This window comes from Cuculus canorus, chromosome 21, assembly GCF_017976375.1.
Source record: "Cuculus canorus isolate bCucCan1 chromosome 21, bCucCan1.pri, whole genome shotgun sequence".
NCBI classification, from domain to species: domain Eukaryota; kingdom Metazoa; phylum Chordata; class Aves; order Cuculiformes; family Cuculidae; genus Cuculus; species Cuculus canorus.
This window is the reverse complement of record NC_071421.1, coordinates 2,635,536-2,654,627: the sequence shown is the minus strand read 5'-3', so window position 1 is coordinate 2,654,627 and position 19,092 is coordinate 2,635,536. Positions and strand designations below refer to the sequence as shown.

Sequence of the window (19,092 nt, the reverse complement as noted above, 5' to 3'; positions counted from 1 at the left end):
TTTTAATGCTGCAGTATTTGTGATGAAAAGACTTTATTTTTTTGTTCTGTGAGACATTCATATAGAAATATATTTAAATGTCAAAGAAACCTTTTTTTATACATCTCTGCCTACTCTGCCAGCAGTGACGTGGCACGTACCAAATAGTTTTTAAAGTGCTGAGTGAATCTGACATTGCATCTTCCATATCAGCTTTTCAACTTCCCTAAACTGTTTCATGCTCTTTGCAGTTAGTCTGGTTGCAGGACTGACCCACCCTCTGACCTAACAAACACTATCTAAGCCGTGCTTCAACTAGAACTGTCGCGAGCAGAGAGGGCCGAGCAGATAACTGAACAGCACTAGGTTACCAGCACCTGGAAGAACTCCTAACTCTATTGCTTTCACTTTTCTTTCTGGTTAGCAACTGGGTGAGAAGGGAATTCTGCAACTGTACTCAAGGACTTGGTGGTAGCTGGAAACCGAGTCTCCCTAAGTTGCCCTCAAAGTGAGCCTGTAGTGCTCTGTTCAGGAACACCAGCTGTTTTCCTGTTGCAGGCACCTTAGTTTCTGTTGCCTTCAGTAATATGTAATGCTGCGACTGATAAGAATTTATCTCTTTGTTCGTGCAGCGCAGTTAAAGCCATTTCCAAGGAACTGAATTTGCTTTTTCCCCCTCCATCAGATGTGCAGTACAACAGTGGAGTGATTGAACTCTGCATTTCCAAACTAGTACGTGCACGCGTCAGTTTTTCCAACTCTGAAAACAGCTTAATGAGAGAACTCAATATGCAGCTGCGATAATTGTTCCCCATGAATTTCAAAGACTCTTCTTTGAGAGCAAGCAGACAATGTGGAATTCCCATCACTCACTGTCTCACCGTTTGGCTTGGTGAACTCGGACTTCCTTTTCATGGCCTGCTGGCCAAACCTCAAGTACCAGTACAGTAGGATTTCATTATAAATCTTCTTCCTAAACAATTCCCCATCTAGTTAACTAGGACAAAATGCCCTTTGTAGCTGAGCAGCTAAACTTATCCCGTGATGGGAAGCTGACAGAGGACAAGTCCATATCTTACACATCTTAAGTCTAGTAGTTCCTTAGCTGCATTGTCTCCTTTCTTGGTTTTAGGCCAGAGGACATCGTTAAGTCCTGCATTTTGGGGTTTATGCAGCAGTGTGGTCGTTTCTGATTCAGAAACAACCTTCACAGTGACCAGCATCTTCTGCTTGGAAGAGGGGAAGAATACGGTCTCTTTGTAACCAACATGTTTAAGGAGCAGTTCAAGGAGCAGTTCTTGATTAGAACAGCCAGATAAAAGCTTTAATTTTCACAACTGTACCTCATACTGTAATTAGTACACAGAAGCTTCATATTAACCTGTCCCAAGTCACTTACTCCTACAGCCATTCATGCACTTACATAGGAAACATCTAAACTAAACATGGATCCACCACCTCAGCTTCATTTCACCAAGTCGTTAACCTCCCTTGTTTTAACAGGTATACTCTACCCCTTATCAGTTTACATTATTCCAAGCCACTTCATTTTCTTCCAGCTCCGCCACCACTCCAGAATTGCTCTCTGTGTGTTTGTAATTAGAAAACTAACACTCTAGACTTGCAGAAAGGCTTCTTTCTACAGTGATGTAGTCCCTACAAAACATATGTAAACCTAATACATGCCCATTCCTTCAGCCAAAAAAATACTTAAGCATTGGGTCTCCCTGAAGTCTCCTGGCTTTGTCTTGTATTTTCTTTTATACGTAGACGAGCGCACATTTCTTCTATGAAAATGGAGCAGCAAGATTTCTGAAACACAAAAGGGAAGGAAACAAGGGGGTGAGTTGCTCTGAGTCATAGAAGCCACTTTGTAAGTGCGCACAGGCCGTCCCTTGGAGCAGAGAACAGAACACGGGGCACAGTCAGATCTCGGCACAGTTTCATTGATGTGTGTTTTCCTGCTTGTCAAATGACTTACAAATAGCCATACTTGAGAATAAACTTGTTCTTGATGATTTACTGTCCTCTGTACACGCTCAACTGGAATGCAGTTTGCCTGCCTAGGATTTATAGTAGATGTTTCTACTTGATATTTTGGGGGGCAGGGGGAATTCTTTTATTATTGTTCCTCTGTTCAGGCTACAAAGTTATCACACAGCTATGAAATTTCAGAGCTCCAAAGAGTGAACACACAGCATGGCTTCCCCTCACCCTATGACATCACTCTCCTTAGTAAAAGCAAGGTCACCGCAGAAAGGCAGCGTTGTGCGGAGCAGAGCAGTGGTGCCCAGCTTGTCCGTGCCAAACAGAAGGGATATGAGGAAGCAGGATGGGAGATTAAACCACCGCCCACCTTTACTTGTCCGGCAGCGCGTCTGCTCTTGTTTGAGAGCTCCACCACAGCGGCGATCACGCCCAGGGCCAGGCCGATGGCGAGGGTGAGGAAGAGCCCCCCCAGCGCCTGGGGCTGCAGAGGACTCCATCGGTCGCGGGTTTTGTGAAGGCAGCTGCTCTCCCACCACTTGTTCCGCAGGTAGTCGAGATCACCCGACTCGCGCAGCTTGAGGACAGCGATGGAGAGCTGCTTTGTCCACGGGGATGCTGGCAGCAGCAGGAGGAAAGAGAAGAGCATGGGAGAGAGCACAGCCACGCTAACATCTAGAAAGTACTGCGCTGCTGTACCGAACGGGGAGAGCTGGGGGCTGCTCCCCACCTTTCAGACGGTCGTTTTGCAAACAGGACGTAGCAGGCCAAGCCAAGCGCTTGTCCTGGGTAACAGCCAGTCCTGTCCCATCCACAGAGGTACAACAGCACTCGCACAGTAATGGCATTGAGGGGTCAGGCTCCACGGGAGAACAAACGCAGGGAGCTCTGCATTACTGGGAGCAAGGTAAAAGAAAAAGCACCACAGGAACCAATGACACCCCTGGGAGTTGGGACTTTTTACATTTAAAGTAAGAGGCAGAGAGTGCAAGTGATAAATCAGTTACAGAATGAAACCATTGCGTAGCAGGGCTACCAGTTTGTTTGTACTGAATTAGCGGTGTTAACACAGACAACATGTGCAAGGCTCAGGGCTTGGCTCTGCCAGGCTTTTTGCTCTGTCAGGCCGCTGTAAAACCTACGAAACCCTAATGGAGATGTGGGACAGAAGGGGCGCATAGGGACTAACTCTGGGTGGTGGCAATGCCGAATCCTCTGGCTCCAATAACCTCAGGGGCCCGGATCAGATTGCAGTGCCTGGCAGCAGCCAGGTCCTGGGAGATCGATTCACCAATGAAGGCGTAGTTTGATTCCATCACACGCTGAACTGCTTCCTGGTAGGTTTTGACCAAAACGTGGTCTCGTCTCTTGTCCATGTACTCATAGATCATCTGATGGATGGGATTCTTGGAGTTCTGCGGCCCAAAAATCCAAGTGTCAAACTAAAGCGTAAAACCATCATACAAAAAACTCTGCGTACACGTGCAAGGGTTGCAAAACAATTTGGGGAATGAGAGTCCCTAAACCATTGCCCTTTGAGCCTTCTCTGCTGACAAACAGCACATCACTAGCACAGATTTCCTCCCTCAGGCACAGTGGTGCAGGCATCTAGGTATTAAATCTCTCACCCACCCTCCCCTCAAATCCGCCTCTGCAGGCGTCCTGTGAATGTATCCAGAAATCGCCTGTGTTCTCGCGTTCAAGGAACACAAGGATGGCCCCTGAAGATGAGCACTGCTTTCTTAAAAGAGAATAATCCATAAAAATATAGTCCCTGTGTGTGCTTTTCTCTCTGAGAAAAGGCAGAAGACAAGAGGAACAACAAACAGACACTAATCACGCTACTTGAGCTCTTACAGAAAACTGGTGGAGCCTGCAAGGACCTGTAGGCATGGGGTAGACAACTTGGCCCCAGCTTAGCAGTTCTACAGCACACGTGCACGTGCGCAATGAGAATCTCTGCACCTTGAAGTAGTAGAAAGTAGAGGAGCCGTCCAGCGTCCCAAACTCAAGCTTTCTTTGCTTCACAAGATCTTCAAACGTCTGGATTGGGAGCTCCTCGCTGCCAGAGCTCAGCAGAGCGGTGAAGTTGGCAATGTAGGCAGCCAGCAGGGCTATGGTGAACAGCCACCAGACAGCAGCGATGACCCGCACAGAGAGCGCCTTGGGCCGAGGGGTGACACCTGCACAACCAGAGGAGCCGATAAAATGTATGGGAGGTGCCGTTTGGTGAGAGAGAGATGGAGAACTTTAGATCCATGAGCCAGAGTTAGAGACTTCCTTTTAAATAAAGGCCAAACTACAAAACTTGGCCCGCAGCTACTCAATGCACAAGCCCAAAATGACCCGCTGTGGCTGAGCATCGATACTGCACCCAGTGCAGAGTTGGAGCAACATCAGTGGCCAAAAGCAACAACAAACTCAACTCTGCAAAGCACCAGCGTGATGGGAGCTTGACATTCCCAGGAGGAATTGCTACAGCAGCAAACATGCATTCCTCACCCAAAGCCCACCGTCTGGACAATTCCAGCATAGAATCATAGAACGGTTTGTGTCGGAAAGGACCTCAAAGATCATTGAGATCCAACATCTGAAACTAAACTCCCCAAACTGGGAGTTCTATTGCTGTCAGGTGTCCCTGTGGGAACAGCTTTTCCCTTAACAGGACAGCACAGCAGCGTGACAGACGGACGAGAGCCGGATGTACAAGCAGCTTAAAAACCCACACCGCTCCCAGCGCTGCTTTGTCACAGTGCTCTCAGCTCACCTTGCAGGGCGAGCGCTCCTGCTCCAAACCAGAGGCTGTTTAAGAAGGTGAAGTGGTTCTCTTCGTTCTTTGGCTCATTCCATTCGCAGGGGCTCAGTCTGTGGGAAAATGACAGAATAAAATCAGACAATGGGGGGGTAAAAATACAAATACTCTGCAGCGTGACTGCAGCAGTGCAGAGAACCTGGAAATGCACTTTCCTCCCTCTGTAGCTCCTCCTTCACCTGAGTTCCAGTTTAAACAGTGCAGGGGAAAGTTCTCCTGCTCAATGCTTCATGTAGTTTGCAACAGTGACGGCTCAGTGGTCTTGCCACAAGTTTGCCAGACACTCTCTCTCTGAGCCGTGGAATACTCTGGTCTCCTTGGCAGTCCCAAGAGGTGATACTGGCTCTGTTCTGCACTACCAGGCTGAAAGCTGCTCCTTGGAGCAAATCCTTACCCACAAAGATCGTGCATAAGCCTAGGAAAGCAGCACCAGACCTTCTGTTCAAGACTGCAGCTGCCGGAGCATCAGTGCGACCTCACCGAGAAAAGGGGAGAGAGCGGAATCTCCTGGGAAGGGGGTGGAGTGGCGGCAGAGAGAGAATCTACTCCACAATTCAGGATACGGTGCATAAAATACACCAGGAGAGAGATCTGCACGTAGGAACATGATCACAGTTCAAAATAAACTCTGATCAAAGTGAGACAGAAGAGCTGAAGCACAAACACGCAGCCCTTTTAGCAACCCTACGTAACCCACGGCAAGAGATGTGGTGCTTTTCACAGGGAGCTCCTACGCTTACTGCTGTCTTAATCTGACACGCCTTAAGCTTTATCAGCCCTGGTTCTGGACCTCTACAGAGGGTTCCTCGAAGCCAAACGCACCCTGGTGCTTCCTTTAAAACCGAGATCTCTTCATAGCTGAGAAGGCAGTTGAACAAAATCTGTGAAACAAATTCATTTATACCTGGCAACAAGAAAGAGGCAGAAGCACGTCAGCACGTAAGCAAATAAAAGGCCAGTCCAGGTCTCCTTACTGAAAGGAGCCAGGAAATGGAAGAAAGACATGTCCTGAGAGGTGGAGTCTTTTCGAAGCAAGATCCCAATCCCAGTCTGCAGGAACGGCGTGGTGAAGGAGACCACCTCTTCCCTCGCTGACGTGACTGTCAGTGGAGCCACTGCAATGTCTGCTTCCTGTAAGATAGATAAAACATAATCAACCCTTCACCCTACCCGAAGGTCTCTGCCTCTCAAACAGAAAGCTTCCCAGGCTCTGCGTGGCAAGTCACTTCTGCGCCAGCAGACAGCGATCACCTGAGACTGTGAGCTCTGCGAAACGGGACAGTTTTCCATTTCGCATTGTTCCTGGCGGGCGCTGGTTGCTGTCTGGGGCTTTGGGTTTCCTTCTACAGCATCACACGCACAAGCTGAGATCATGGTGTGCACCATGAACCACACTGAGTTTTTTTTTTTACCAAAACCAGAAGGCACGTTCCTTGCTTTTTCTGGCTGTGGAATCTACCTGACTGACTGCTGGACACCGCACTGAGCTGAGAGAAGCAAAGGTTTAGTTCAAATGTCACCGACAGAACACTAGCTGGGAGGAGGCATGTGGTGGGCAAGATGTGCATTCAAGCCCCTTCTGGAAGAGTTTAAAAGGTCACCACCCTGACAGGTGCAAGTGTCACCTGGTGGTTAAGGGCAAGGTACGCTTTCCTTAAAGCCATTATCTTTGTTTTGTTAGTGAGCAGAGATGCTGGAAAGGTCTATCAGACTACAGAGAAGATGAGTACTGCACCAGGAGCGCCTTGTTGTAACAGTGAATTCCTGCTATGGCCACTGTCTCCTCATTCCTTAGTTTCCATATTTGCAGGACAAAACCAACAACAAGTCTTGCTATTTGTTAGTTCTACACAAGAGGCAGGATGACTCCGCACTGCTCAGTTGCTGAGCAAATGCCACTGAAGTCCAAGAGCTGTGCTGCTCCTTCCTTCTGGAGCTGCACTTGGTCAAAAGTATAAATGGCAAATTACCTGTCTCAGAATTTCACCAATCATCCCCGTCCAGTTCCCGCTGGAAGAGACGGCACCGTACTGCCCGTCGCCCACCACTTTCACCTTGTAACTGAAGTGCAGCATCGCAGCAAGCGCCTTCAGCAAGTCAATGCAGTATCCTTCCAGTTCCGCACTTCTCACCATCACATACGGATCTTCCTGCACAGTGAGGGAAAAATACAGAATTCCTGACTCCCACAGCCTGCAACGGATTGTGAATGAAACTATTTTTTTTGGCAAATCCTCCCCAACAACCTCTCTCTACATTATTGAGGGGTTAACATTTCCAAAGTGGAAAGGTGTTCACTGGAGTCATGTTCCACAGCAGTGAGTGACAATCTCTTCTCACTCTGAAAGCCCAAATACATCTCATTTGGCCCATCGAGGCACCAGGGTCACGCGCTGGCGCAGGACTTGACAGCAGAATCAAAACATTTGCTGCTGCAGCTTCTGAATAGCCCTACGAGTCTGGTGTACACGGTGATGTGTTTTCTCATTTTATAGCCTGATTTAATCCCTGCACGCAATTGATCTTTACATATTCCCACTGCAGGACAGAAACAACATAGAGGGAAAATTACAGCCCTCAGAAGTAGCCAAAGAGTGTGTGGGAGGGGGCCTGGCTGCCTTCGCAGAGCAATCATTTATAGAAGCGTGTACCCCGTCCGGTTCGTGGGCTGCCTTTGACAGCCCTCAAATCCTCCCACTGCAAATGACAGACAGCACAAACCCCGACACGGCTGAGTCAACCCTCCGAAACCACCGCCTGTGATGAGCAGCGATATCCCAGTGTTAAAGCCCCAAAAGCACCTGTGAGTATACACGGATGGCAAAAAAGGCAAGGGGTAATTCCAGCTGTCTGCCAGCCCCCACTTCCCCCCAACGCTGTGTCGCGGCCTTACCAGGATTGTTGTGACAGTCAGCGTTGGAAGACCCTCTGCTGGTGCCCTGGAATCAGCGCCCTGCAAATCAAAAGGTGAAGCAATAAAAACTGGATTTCAAAGTCCCTGACGAGGCCTCGCTTAGCCAGGGTTGACACCGTACCCTGGGGGGTCACCGCTCTGCAGACACACGGTGCACACGGTCTTCCAAAGAGACCAGTTCATGCTGCAGACAAAATGGTTGGCAGCCAATTAAGCTCTCACTGGAGAGCAATTCCAGGAGAGACAGAACAGCAGGAAACCTGAGAGGAGGAGAGGAACTTGGATTCACTTCTGCACAGAACGCTGAATTCCAGAATACAGCTTCCAAGCTCGAGAAGGCTTCTGCTCAGCACTGCTTTGCACCAATCCAAGCTTTGGTCAATGAAGCAGTACGATTCTGTCAGATTTCCTGGTCTTAAACGGACCCTTTTATTCTCCAATGACACAGTGATGTTTCTAGACAGAGTGAGAGAAGACGGGTAGCTCTGCACCCATCAACTCAAACGTACCTTACTCACAGCATCATCGTTCCTTGTCGTTCCTGGAAAAAATACAATAACGAGATCAGCTTCTTGCAGGGCTTACATTTACCGCTCCTTAGAAGGGACGTTTCACGCCCTCATTTCACATAGCACTCAAACAGACGGGATGGGTCTCCCTGACTCCCGGCTCATCGTGCAGTGACTCGCAGCAGTGCTGTCACCTTTGTTCCTCGTTCACAGCACAGGTTAGTGTGAAGCAACCAGAGGCAGAACAGGCACAGCCAGGTTCAGGCTGCAAGAAGCTAAACTACAATGATCAAGATGCAGAATTAAACCCACAATTGTGTCATTAATTGCCCAGGATGTTTTTTGTAGAATAGGCTCTGCATCGCACGTTGGGATCAGCAAATTCACAGTGCAAATGCCAAAAATCCCTCATGATAAACAAAAATTTTGGTGTGTTTTCACTCTTTGAAGCAAAAGCTGTGAGTTTTTCATTAAATATAACACATAATCATTCATTATGTATTATTCATTCTTTGGTTTTGCATTTTCTGGCCTTGGGCTGAACTCTACATTACAGTAAGACAAAACCTGCTTTTTCCCCTCTCCACTACAGTTCTCCATGGGAGCTGGAAATCCTCACAAAGGAGTTCTCTTGTCTCCCTTTAGAAACTCATTAAAGCCAGTAAAAGCTTTTTGATGCTTCTTTTTGAATACTTGGTAGGGTTTTTTGGAAGAAAACAGCCTGTACCGAGGGCTTCAGCTCCCCCACAGCGGCACTGGATGCAGCTGTTCAAAACCCCATTGTGTAACAGGAACCCTGAAAGGACCATAAGTAATCGAGTTGCAGCACTAGCTCAAAGCTCATGGCAGGGACACTTCTCAGAAGCCAAGTGAGAATCCTTTGTGAGAGTCTAGAAGAACACAAGACAAAGAAGAGGCTCATCCCTTCACTCTTGTTCCTCAAAGCCGGTGGCTGCAGGAAACGACTGTGGATGCAAAAAAATCGGCCTTGTCCTTACCCCTCCTGTCAGAGCATCCCCAGCCTTCTAACGGCAGATGGCTCTCTGCTTAACTGCTTGTGAAGAACCAAAGACTCAAATAAGTGCAGCTTTAACCATATCAGTTGTGTCCAAGGATACCAACCACCCTTTTTCTAGGCTTTTTCATCTTCCCTTTTCTCTTTATTTTACAGCTACTGCAGCGAAGTCACTTCGTAACAGCACTCATAACCTGATGAAGTCACCACCACAAGCTGTAACAAGAAGATAGTCCCTGGTGATGTCTTCATAACCAATTTGAAAGCAAATTTTTAGATTAAGGCAAAATCCTATAAGCATTCATTTAAAGAAGGAAAGAATTAACAGCGTAAAAAGAAGAACAAAACCAGATCTGGACACAGCCAGCACTTCTGCATGATTTTACTCACCTTTCTGGCTTGATTCTCTCAGGAGCAGAATGGTTGTGATCACGCAGAACGTGAAGTGAAGACCTCTGTCCATTGGAGCAGAGATATCTACTGCCTAAAGGAAACCTCCTGCTGGAGATGAAAGGCAAGTCGTTAAAGCTGGTTTTACGGTTCCTCATTGCTGGGTTAAAATCAGTATGTCCCAGATTTCCTGCACCTCATTCTGAGGAGTCCCAGTTCAAACATGTTTCCAGGTGAGAATATGGTCAGTTGCAATTCCAGCCATAACAACTACTAAAGAAAAGATTGTGGCAAACGCTTCACTGCAGCAAAAGGGACACAACAAACCTATAAAGTGAATTTATGCACTGGTTGCTGCCCGGTTTCTCTTCCAGTCAGCTCTCCACAGAGGAGAGGCAGCCGCAGGGTATGTGGCAGCGAGGGGCACGTGCCCAGGGGGGCGCAGGGAAGGGCAGCTCCAGTGGTTTGGTCCCAAGAACCAGGCCATCCTGCTCTGAGGAATGGGAAGATGCTATTAAAGACATGATAGCAGCCAGCTGAGGGACTGATAAAACAACCTCCCCGAGGAGAGTCTCATTTGGGGGCTTAAAAGCAAAAGCTGAATTTCACTTTCCATTTGGGCTGCAGAAAACAAAGGAGTTTGCCTCATTTACACCAAAAAGATCTGAAACAAAGCTGTTTCATCCTGCATCAAAAGATGAGAAACTGTTTCCGAAGCCCTCACTTGCGTCAACCTCCTGCTCTTCACTGAAGAAGGAAAAAGGGAGGAGGGTGAACACCAGCATGTTCTATCACCTATTTTTTTTAATTTCTAACTCTGTAACAAAATTTCTGCATGGCTTAAAATAATTGTACCTTTGTCATGGTAAAACAGCAACAGACCTGTGAAAAATTCAGCTCCCAAGCTAGAGTAGGTCTCAAGCTCCTGCAATATTTTTGATTGTATTTGATATTAGCGTCAAACAAGGTTCAGGATGCCATCACCCCAGAAACTATAAAACCCGTATTAAAAATGCCCAAGAAAACTTATCATTTAGGAGTTGGTAGGCAAAGTTCTACAGATGGCTTTACTTGCCCCGACAAACACTAGCTCCAGTCAGTCTCACCTCACCAACTTAGACGGCGTTTTCCCCAAGCCCATGCTCCTCGAGAGCCCCCGACACATCAGCTCAGCCGTTTCCCTCACTCATTTCTTTACATTTTATCCCCCCAGTAAGAGAGGGGAATAAAATTAACATAGGAAATTCCTTCTGTGTTAAATTTAAATGCGGTCTTTCTTCTTGTTGTTGTAAAACTTACTTTAAAACGCAACTATTTTGATCCTTGTGAAAGGACGAAAGGAGAGGACTGATGTTGGAGCTATGGATCAGCCTATGCTTTCTACAAAGGACTTGCAGCGCGCAGACCAAGCGCCAGCCGCTGTCTGCTGCCAAAGCAGCACACGAACAACAGCTCAATCCCACCAGGGCACAGAAAGGGAAAGCGGCAGCAGTCTTCAGGTCGAGCCACTGAGGAGCTGTGTTCTTCCTGGTAGGTTTAACCTGTAAATTACTGCTACTTTTCCCTTACAATTTGGGACGTGCTACAAAATTATCTGTATTTCAAGCGTTCTCCTTACGTAATCAGAGCTGGTAATACATTGCTTGTATCACCTTGAGAAGAAAGAGTTGTTAACACACTGGCTGTTGACTGTCTAAAAGAGCAAATAGAGGGTAAACGTGCAAAAAAAAAAAGGTATTGCAAAGTCTAATACACTTCTCTAGTTCTAATTTCGTACTAGATTAATTTAAGGACAAATGAAATCAGTTAGAGAGAGTGACAGAAGGGCAGAAGGCTTTAGTGCCCCCCAGCGTGTAAAGAGTTCTGTAGATACAGCTTGAATTAACCACTGCAATATTTACCACCTACCCGAGGAGGTACTCAAGGTTTTCTCATGCTGGCTTTACAGCAAAACAAGCTAAGGATTTAAAGAGTTACTTGGCAAGGATCAGCTCTCCTAGGAAGGTTTTCTGTCTTTCAAAATGTAAAGAAAAAAAGACAACATTACTCCTCAACGTCTTCTGTACACAGGGCTGAAGGAAAGTATCAGCATTAAGACAGCAGTGGGAAAGGTGAAGAGCCATCAGCTAGAAACAAAGGAGCCTGTTGCACCCAGGCTTTGATCCTTGTCATCTAGACCAAGAAGAGCAGGGACCGAAGGCAGTGTCTCACTTACAGCAATTCCTTTCGCTTCCTAGTTCCGTCCGCCTGATGGGATGCCAGCAGGAGCGACACGACGGACAGGCACGATGAAACTGCTGGAACACTGGATGCTCGGGCATTGAGCGCTGTTTTAAAGATAAAAAGGAGGGAGGAGCCAGGCTGAGGGGCTTCTGCAGAACATGCCAGCTCGTCCTGCGGGCTCCAGGGGCACCTCGGGTTTTGGGAAAGAGAGGAGGAGACTAGACCCAGCAAAACCACAATGTCTGGAAGCAGTGCAGTCCATCACCTGAATAGCGCAGAGACTCAGAAAATATGGAAATTACAGACCTGCTGTGTGCTCCAGTAAAATTTCTCTCTCTTTAGGATCCCATCATGCTGTGCCCATCTCTTCCCTCTATTGATGGTGAAACCGCTCAAGACTTTCTCCACAATGTCACTGTCTTAGAGGTGCTCGTGTGTAACTCTGAAAGCCCCCAAAGCGTTACATACGCCTCACACCTCCTCACAATGGCGAGACAGCTGCAGGAAGGCCTGAGCTTCAAGGTGAACCATTAAATTCCTCTCTGAATTGTACAGTTCTGTTTAATACACAGGCACAAAAGTGAAATTCCTGTTTCCTTCATCCGTCTGTTTACGGGTTTCACTTCAAAAATGAGCTAAAGCACAGCCCTGCCAAGGGGCTGGTTCTGCTGGGCCAGGTCAGTTATAAACACCCACACGGAGGTACTGTGTGAGAAAGAAGCGCCTTCACAGGAATTCAGCAGAGTGAACTACTATCGCTTATCCTGCAGGGGAGCTGAAACACAATGGTGCTCAAGCAAGAAACAAAAATGTACACCCTACTTGACTTTAAGCACCGTTCAAGATAAAAAACTCTCTAGCAGCTTGCACATCTTGGCCTTCTTCCCTAAGCTTTTTCTGTAGCGCCGCTGAATGAATAAATTATTAACACAGCTCAGCTGCAGAGTCAAAAATCGCTTACATTTCAATAAAAAACACTTGGAAGAGTGCATTCAGTGAAGGTTGACCTGGCAGAGTTCAAGGGCTTCACTCACAGCTCACTGCAATTAAAAGGAGTCCTTAGATGACTTTTAATGCACTTCAGACCCCAGCCTTGTAAATCATAAAGTAGGGCAAGATGCTAAGATACATTATAAACAATAAATACATCCTGTCTGCAGGACAAAACAGAAAAAAAGAGTCCAGAAAGATCTGCTCACCTTGGGTTTCTCCCAGCAGCTTTGACCTGTTCCCAGGTGCTGTCTCTGGTAGTTTGGATGTGATCTGTTATCTCATCCTCACCTGAGAGCTGTGCCCCACAGATCCTGGCAAAGGGCGGGGTGTAAGGAGGAGTTAGCAAAAATCAGACAAGCCGAGGATTCCAGCTGCTTTTCATGAATATTTTCTAGGCTTTAAAACAATGTACATTAAGGTGAGTGATTTTTCACAGCTGGCAGCTAATGAGGGCTGGTAAACTCAACCACAAACAGCTGAAAGCATCTCGGCACACACGAACCCAGTTTTTAAACAGACAATCAGCTGTTCATTATCAGGATTCTTAAACCCCAAGTTGGAGGAAAACAGATCATAAATCCTAAGCCCCGCCATGTATAATACGCTGTCTGTGATTTGCAAACTTTGGACGTCTAATCTGACAGTTTAATGAACTACAAACCCCACAGGACAGGAGTCTGAGGGCTCACAGGAGAGCTCTGGAGAGGGAGTGTGCTCGCTGCCTCGGTACCAGCCAGTGGCGAGAGACAGAAAAGGGGCTTCCTTTAGGAAGCATCATCGATTTGATGGATGGGGGAGGTACAGCCAAGCAGTGTTCTCACACGTGAGTAGAACCCTCCTACCTTCTGCCCGTCTTTCTCTATCCTCATCCAGCAGTTTCACTTTCAGACTATCAGACCTATTTCAAGTAGCTTTTCAGTCCCTGACCTCGCATCCGCCTGCCTTTCGGAACGCTCCACACCTGCAGCCAGGCTTCTGTTCCAGGACCAACAAAACTGCTTAGCGAGCTGCTGTTACTCAACAGCACGGGCACCACTGAATAAATTCTGTTTGTAGGAATAAAAGGACACATCGTTAATGGATGCAGCATTAATGACCTTAGGTAGCGTAACAAAACAAGCCGTAAATGTAGTTACTATTAATTTGGAAGTAGGAGGGCAAAATTCATATCTAAGTTAAATCTAGATACTTTTTAAAAAATTTGAACCAAGATAAATGTTTTCAAGCTCTACGTGACGCTGCCTGCTGTGAGGGGCATTAATTTACCAAGCACTGCTTAATAAATAAAACTAAAAAATAATCTGATTGAAACTTAAGTCTTTGAAAAGGCACCAATAGGCCTTTTAAACATTAACTTTCTAAAGCTGTCAAGTTGCATGTACTTTCTTGCTTTAAAGATAACAAAGCAGCAACTCCCTGCAGCTTTTCAGCCCCAAACCGAAGCATTGCAAAGTGACTTTTCGTCTAAGGAATGTTAATGAAATTTGCTTTGTGTTAGGACATAACGCGAGACTAATCTTGGCAGATCCCACATTCTGCTGCCGATTTACCTTTTTCCTTCAGAGGCTGCAGCGATATGGCAGCGTTACTGCAGGGCACGTTCCAGACCTCTGCTGCACAAACCTCAAGGGCCTCTCATCCAAATTACCAAGACAAGCACTGAAGATCTGAGCCAGGATGGAAAACTGAGAGAATATTTTCAGCCAAGACATACTGAAGACCATTTGAAAAGATTTAAATGGAGAATTTATCCATCATCATTGTCATGATGATATCATTAGCCACGGTTAGCCTTATATTTTGATATCTCGGAACTTAAATACCTGTGGCCAAATGATACTAAAATTAGAAACCAGAAACTCCTTTCTAGCCCTGCAATCCCCAAGTCTTACTTGAAGAGCTGCAACAGAACAGATCAGGTCCTTGGATTATGTCTGGCTACCAGGTACATCGGTTCCCCTAGAATTTTCATCTAGCCATCAGTGGCTGCCAAACAAAGGCATCGCTTCAAAACCATCACAGAATTGTTCAGGTTGGAAAAGATCTTAAGATCATCAAGTCCAACTGTAAACCTCACACCATCAAGTCAACCACTAAACCATGTCACTAAATACCATGTCTACACATCTTTTCAACACCTCCAGGGATGGTGACTCCACCAGTGCCCTGGGCAGCCTTTGCCTATGCTTGACAACCCTTTTGGAAAAGAAGTATTTTCTAATATCCAACCTAAACCTTCCCTGGAGCAACCTGAGGCCATTTCCTCTCATCCTGTTACTTGGGAGCCCAGCACCCCCCTCCCCACACCCTCCTTTCCAGGAGCTGCGGAGTGGTGAGGTCTCCCCTCAGCCTCCTCTTCTCCAGACCGAAGAGCCCCAGGGCCCTCAGCAGCTCCCGGAACCCCTGTCGGTATCAGACAACAACGGAACACCAGGCTCCATCAACACTTGCACACGTTTTGGTGGACCTGAGAGAATTTGCTCTGGATCTGTAACGGTTACCACTCTGAAAAAGAGCAAAATTAAATGTTATCCCCTATGGGATTTTTTAAAACAAAGCAGACAGAATTAACGATGTTTATATAGCAGAAATTTCTAGACGGCATAGAGAGTGTCACATTACAGCTAAAGAGCCACCAGCTGGAAGGTTAAATATGTTTATTTTAGTAGTGTAAGGTAGTTTTACAAACAATTGTTTTAGATTTTGCAATATACACAAAAGAATCATCACCAACAGAAGCAAAATAGCCTCTCAATAATAGGGACTCTATGCAGCCTGAAATAGAATTAAACCTCTGTTTCTCTTTAAAATGCATCTCAGTATAAACATTCTTCTCCATCACTGATAAAATGTACATCTATAATAAACAACATAAGAATTGGGGAGGGTGGGCATCCCTAGAAATAAAAAGTAAAAAAAAATGGGGATGAAAAATTATTATTATTCAGTTTAGGCTGGTATTTAATTCTAAATACATCCATCTAAAAAAATTAAATATTTTTTTTTTCTTTAAACATATCATTGAAAATTTTGCATGGCAGTGCAATACAGAATAGGAAAATTCATCCAAAAAGTGCTATGTACAGCAGCATTGTTAGAATACCACAGAGAAGGGATGGTGCCGTTCTCAAGAAAAAGACTCGCATGCTTTTTAGCTATTTCTGAATTAAAGTCAGGAGACGTTTCCTGCCTACGTTCAGTAATTCCCTTCTCTCTCCTGTCTCATTCCCACAGACGATGTTTGGAGACAAGGAACAGTCACAGTTCAGTTCGTGTGCATGTGTACAGGTATGTGCAGACAGGTATTTGCACACACACAGATGTGTATACATATATATATTTATATATAAACAATATTAGTTTAAAAAAGCATTGCTTTGGAACACAGTGAGGGCATTTTCACTGAAATAAACAGGTCCACGACAGCAGATAGACTTTATCTTCTATATTAATAATTAATAAAACAATTACTCTGTAATTTGGACTATTTTGCAGAGAAGAATGCCCTCAGAGGCCTCCAACCCTTCCAAGAAATAAAGCAGAACAGGGACCGTGATTTTAAACCCAGCCTCTTTTCATGGAGCTACGATCTGTAAAAGCTAAATTTACCTTAGCTGTCGTTAACATCACAGGGATGTTCACCTCCTGTAAGCAGCGATTACTGAAATTAGTAAAGAACGTGAGATTTGCAAATGCAAAGAGGTGGTCACGCACAAAGGAGGCCGAATCTGAGGCTGGGAAAAGTGTAATTAAAAAACAAAGGAGGCCAGATCATTAGGATCGTAAAAATCTAAGTCTCTGACTTCACTTGATTTTTCTAATTCCACGAACTGCTGATAAATTTAACACTCAAGTTATTCTTCTGGAGTCATGATATGAACCTCACGCCCCCTCAGGAAGCACTGAGCCGTAAGAGGATATTTTGTGCCTCTCGGGTCAACTCTGTTTTGTTCCGAGAGGAATGTAAACATCGCCTCATCAGTGCTGCCCAGAATTACAGTTTCAGCATAAAGAAGACTTCTGTGTCGGGGTTATAATCAGTTTGTTTCTTCGGCTGGGATGTAAACACAGCAGGAGAAGCTATATCCGTGCAGAGCGCCTTGGCCACGCTGCAGGCTCCCTCGGGATTTCCTCTCTCCTCGATGGGGCTCCCGCCGAGCTGGCTGAGGCTCTGCAGCCGCTGTCTCTCCTGAGCCTGCTTGGCCCGGTTGGCGATGTACCGCACCCTGCTCTGACTGCGAGACGAAGACCTGCGCAGCAGTCCCAAGCTCTCCCCTTCCTCTTCAGACTCGGTTGGATCAAGACTGATAGGGGAAGTAATATCATTTTCCTGCTGAAAGGCCGTCAGCTTCTTTAGCTGCTCAGTCAATTCATCCTGGGATTTGACAGAGGATCTCAGGCTTGAAGAGCGGCGCTGCTCCCGCATGGATCGAGTGACAAAACTCCTGCTGATGCTTCGGTATTTGCTTTCAAAAGTGCACACAATGTCATCAGAGGTAAGGTCTCCAAGGCTCTTGGATTTTGCCTGGTTATTCCCAACCATATCCTGTGCTTTGGATTTGTTAGAAGACTGTCTGAGACTTTCTATGTACAGCCTGCTCCAGGTGTGCCTTCTAGGAACGGACGAGAACGCATCTTGAGGACTCCTGGCAAGAGGACGGGGGCACAACTCATCTGCTGGCAGCTGGCCAGACCTCAGGTTAGGATTGGATTTGCTCTTGCTCACTATTGGCATCTCATTACTGGATGCGGTAGCAGATCGCGGGCGCATACCCTTTCTGATGGCAAGGGGCTCAAAACTTTCATGGTGGATGCCAAGATCTGGGAGGCTTTTCCGAGCTAGATTGGGCAAAGAGAGATCAATGACAGTGTCATTGGAGGACATGCTGGAAGAGGAAGACATGCTGTCACGATGATTGCTGCAATCTAGCTTGCTCCAGATCCGGTCGTTGACAGTGGCATCAAAGTATACTTCTGCTGCTGGAGAGAGGCTACTTGGAGTTTTTATTAAGGCTGAGGAATCTGACACCTTCAGTCCTTCGTTCTTTGACCGTCTCACTAACACGTAAGAGCTCGTCTGAGAAACAGAAGCAGGTAGAGCCTGTGCAGCCTGGGCTTTCTGGAAAGCATCCGGAGGCAAAGTTGTCTGTGTGCTGTTGATTACATTGCACTCCTGTGGTAGAACAGCTACTGCACCAAGTTTTTGGCCTTTGGATTCAACAGTGCTTTTCGTGTCTGTTAACACCTGACCTGGTTGGTCATTTTGTTTCTGGAAGTTTCCCACAGGCTGGCCAGCGCTCTTACCTGCCGCCAGTGCCAGCCAGGCTTTTTGAGCATGCACTGCCAACCCACAGTGATCTTCACCTTTACTGAACATCTGTGTCCAACCATTTTCTTCAAGACACCCTGCCACGCTTGTCCTCTCATCTGCTTGGACTACTGCACTCGTGTCAGCTGCTTTTGTGACCCCCTGCACGTGGCCTTCTGCAGCTAGATTTGTTCTTTGTTCTCTAGTGAGCAGAAGTTCCTGAGCCTGGCTGGATGTGCCGCTTGCTTCTGAGCGGGGTTCAGTGGAATGGTCAGACACAGACCCTTCTTCAGAATCGCTGTAAGGTGCAGTGGGTAGAGGGAAGAAAAGGCTGGCATGATGGTTTTCATTGGCAACAACAGGCTCTTCAGTGATGGTTTCTAGGCTGCACAAGGAGGTGACTGACCTCTGCATTGGCAGATGGCAGACATCTACTCGGGAGACATGAAAAGACAGGAGACAGAAAGAAACAAGAAAAAAAGAGAGACACGGGATTAATGAGCTATTCCAAATAGCAGTTGAGCTGAAAATTTTATCTTTGTATGGTATCATGTTTTTTAAGGCAGCAGCTGCATATATTAATAACGATCTTTAAAATTACCTATGATTTTAAAGGGCTGGCTAAAGGCACCAAAAAATCCTGTTCATTCAGTTTTAGCTGCCCAAAAGCCCCGCTGCTTCCAGAAAACCTCAGTCCATGTAAGGTAGCGCCACATTACTCTTCCGATTATCTTATCCAAACATCTGTACTTGTGAATTTGTGTCCTTGTATCCCCTCTCATAAACTAACTTTTCTTCCTCCAGTATCCAGCACCACTTGAATTGCTTTTTTTGTCCCTTCCAGCACTCGGATGTGTCAGCGTATGAAGAAGACAACCAGACCACGTGTAACAGCCCAACACCACTGCCCGGCCAACAAGACAGGAGCAGTTGCTCAGAAGATTACAAATACAACGATCTGCG

General features: G+C 46.3%; 2 protein-coding genes across 17 annotated transcripts in view; both read right to left on the bottom strand.

Moving 5' to 3' along the window:
- Positions 1-112: 112 nt before the first annotated feature.
- Positions 113-15,205, bottom strand: LOC104059834 (probable glutamate receptor). Of its 5 annotated transcripts, none has more exons than XM_054086056.1 (10): positions 11,821-15,205; positions 9,606-9,716; positions 7,671-8,232; positions 6,748-6,927; positions 5,682-5,908; positions 4,733-4,830; positions 3,931-4,148; positions 3,155-3,380; positions 2,336-2,583; positions 113-1,791 (listed from the first exon to the last, which is right to left on the bottom strand). In XM_054086056.1, the coding sequence occupies exons 4-10, from the start codon at positions 6,910-6,912 to the stop codon at positions 1,690-1,692; spliced, it is 1,284 nt and encodes a 427-aa protein (XP_053942031.1). In that variant the 5' UTR covers positions 6,913-6,927; positions 7,671-8,232; positions 9,606-9,716; positions 11,821-15,205; the 3' UTR covers positions 113-1,689. The 5 variants fall into 5 exon arrangements, with proteins under 5 accessions (XP_053942031.1, XP_053942029.1, XP_009559845.2 ...); XM_054086054.1 differs by having other exon boundaries at positions 9,606-9,713; XM_009561550.2 differs by lacking the exon at positions 11,821-15,205 and having other exon boundaries at positions 7,671-7,730; positions 8,201-8,232; positions 9,606-9,684.
- A 255-nt stretch (positions 15,206-15,460) lies between these two features.
- PLCH2 (phospholipase C eta 2) overlaps positions 15,461-19,092 on the bottom strand; it is a 71,326-nt gene continuing 67,694 nt past the window's right edge. For 6 of the 12 annotated variants that reach the window (XM_054086040.1, XM_054086043.1, XM_054086041.1 and 3 more), the window contains exon 22: positions 15,463-18,560. In XM_054086040.1, coding sequence (XP_053942015.1) covers positions 16,816-18,560 — 1,745 coding nt within the window. In that variant the 3' untranslated portion in view covers positions 15,463-16,815. Of the gene's footprint in view, positions 18,561-19,092 lie in introns of all 12 variants that reach the window. The other 6 variants (XM_054086047.1, XM_054086049.1, XM_009561574.2 and 3 more) reach the window with 5 other exon arrangements.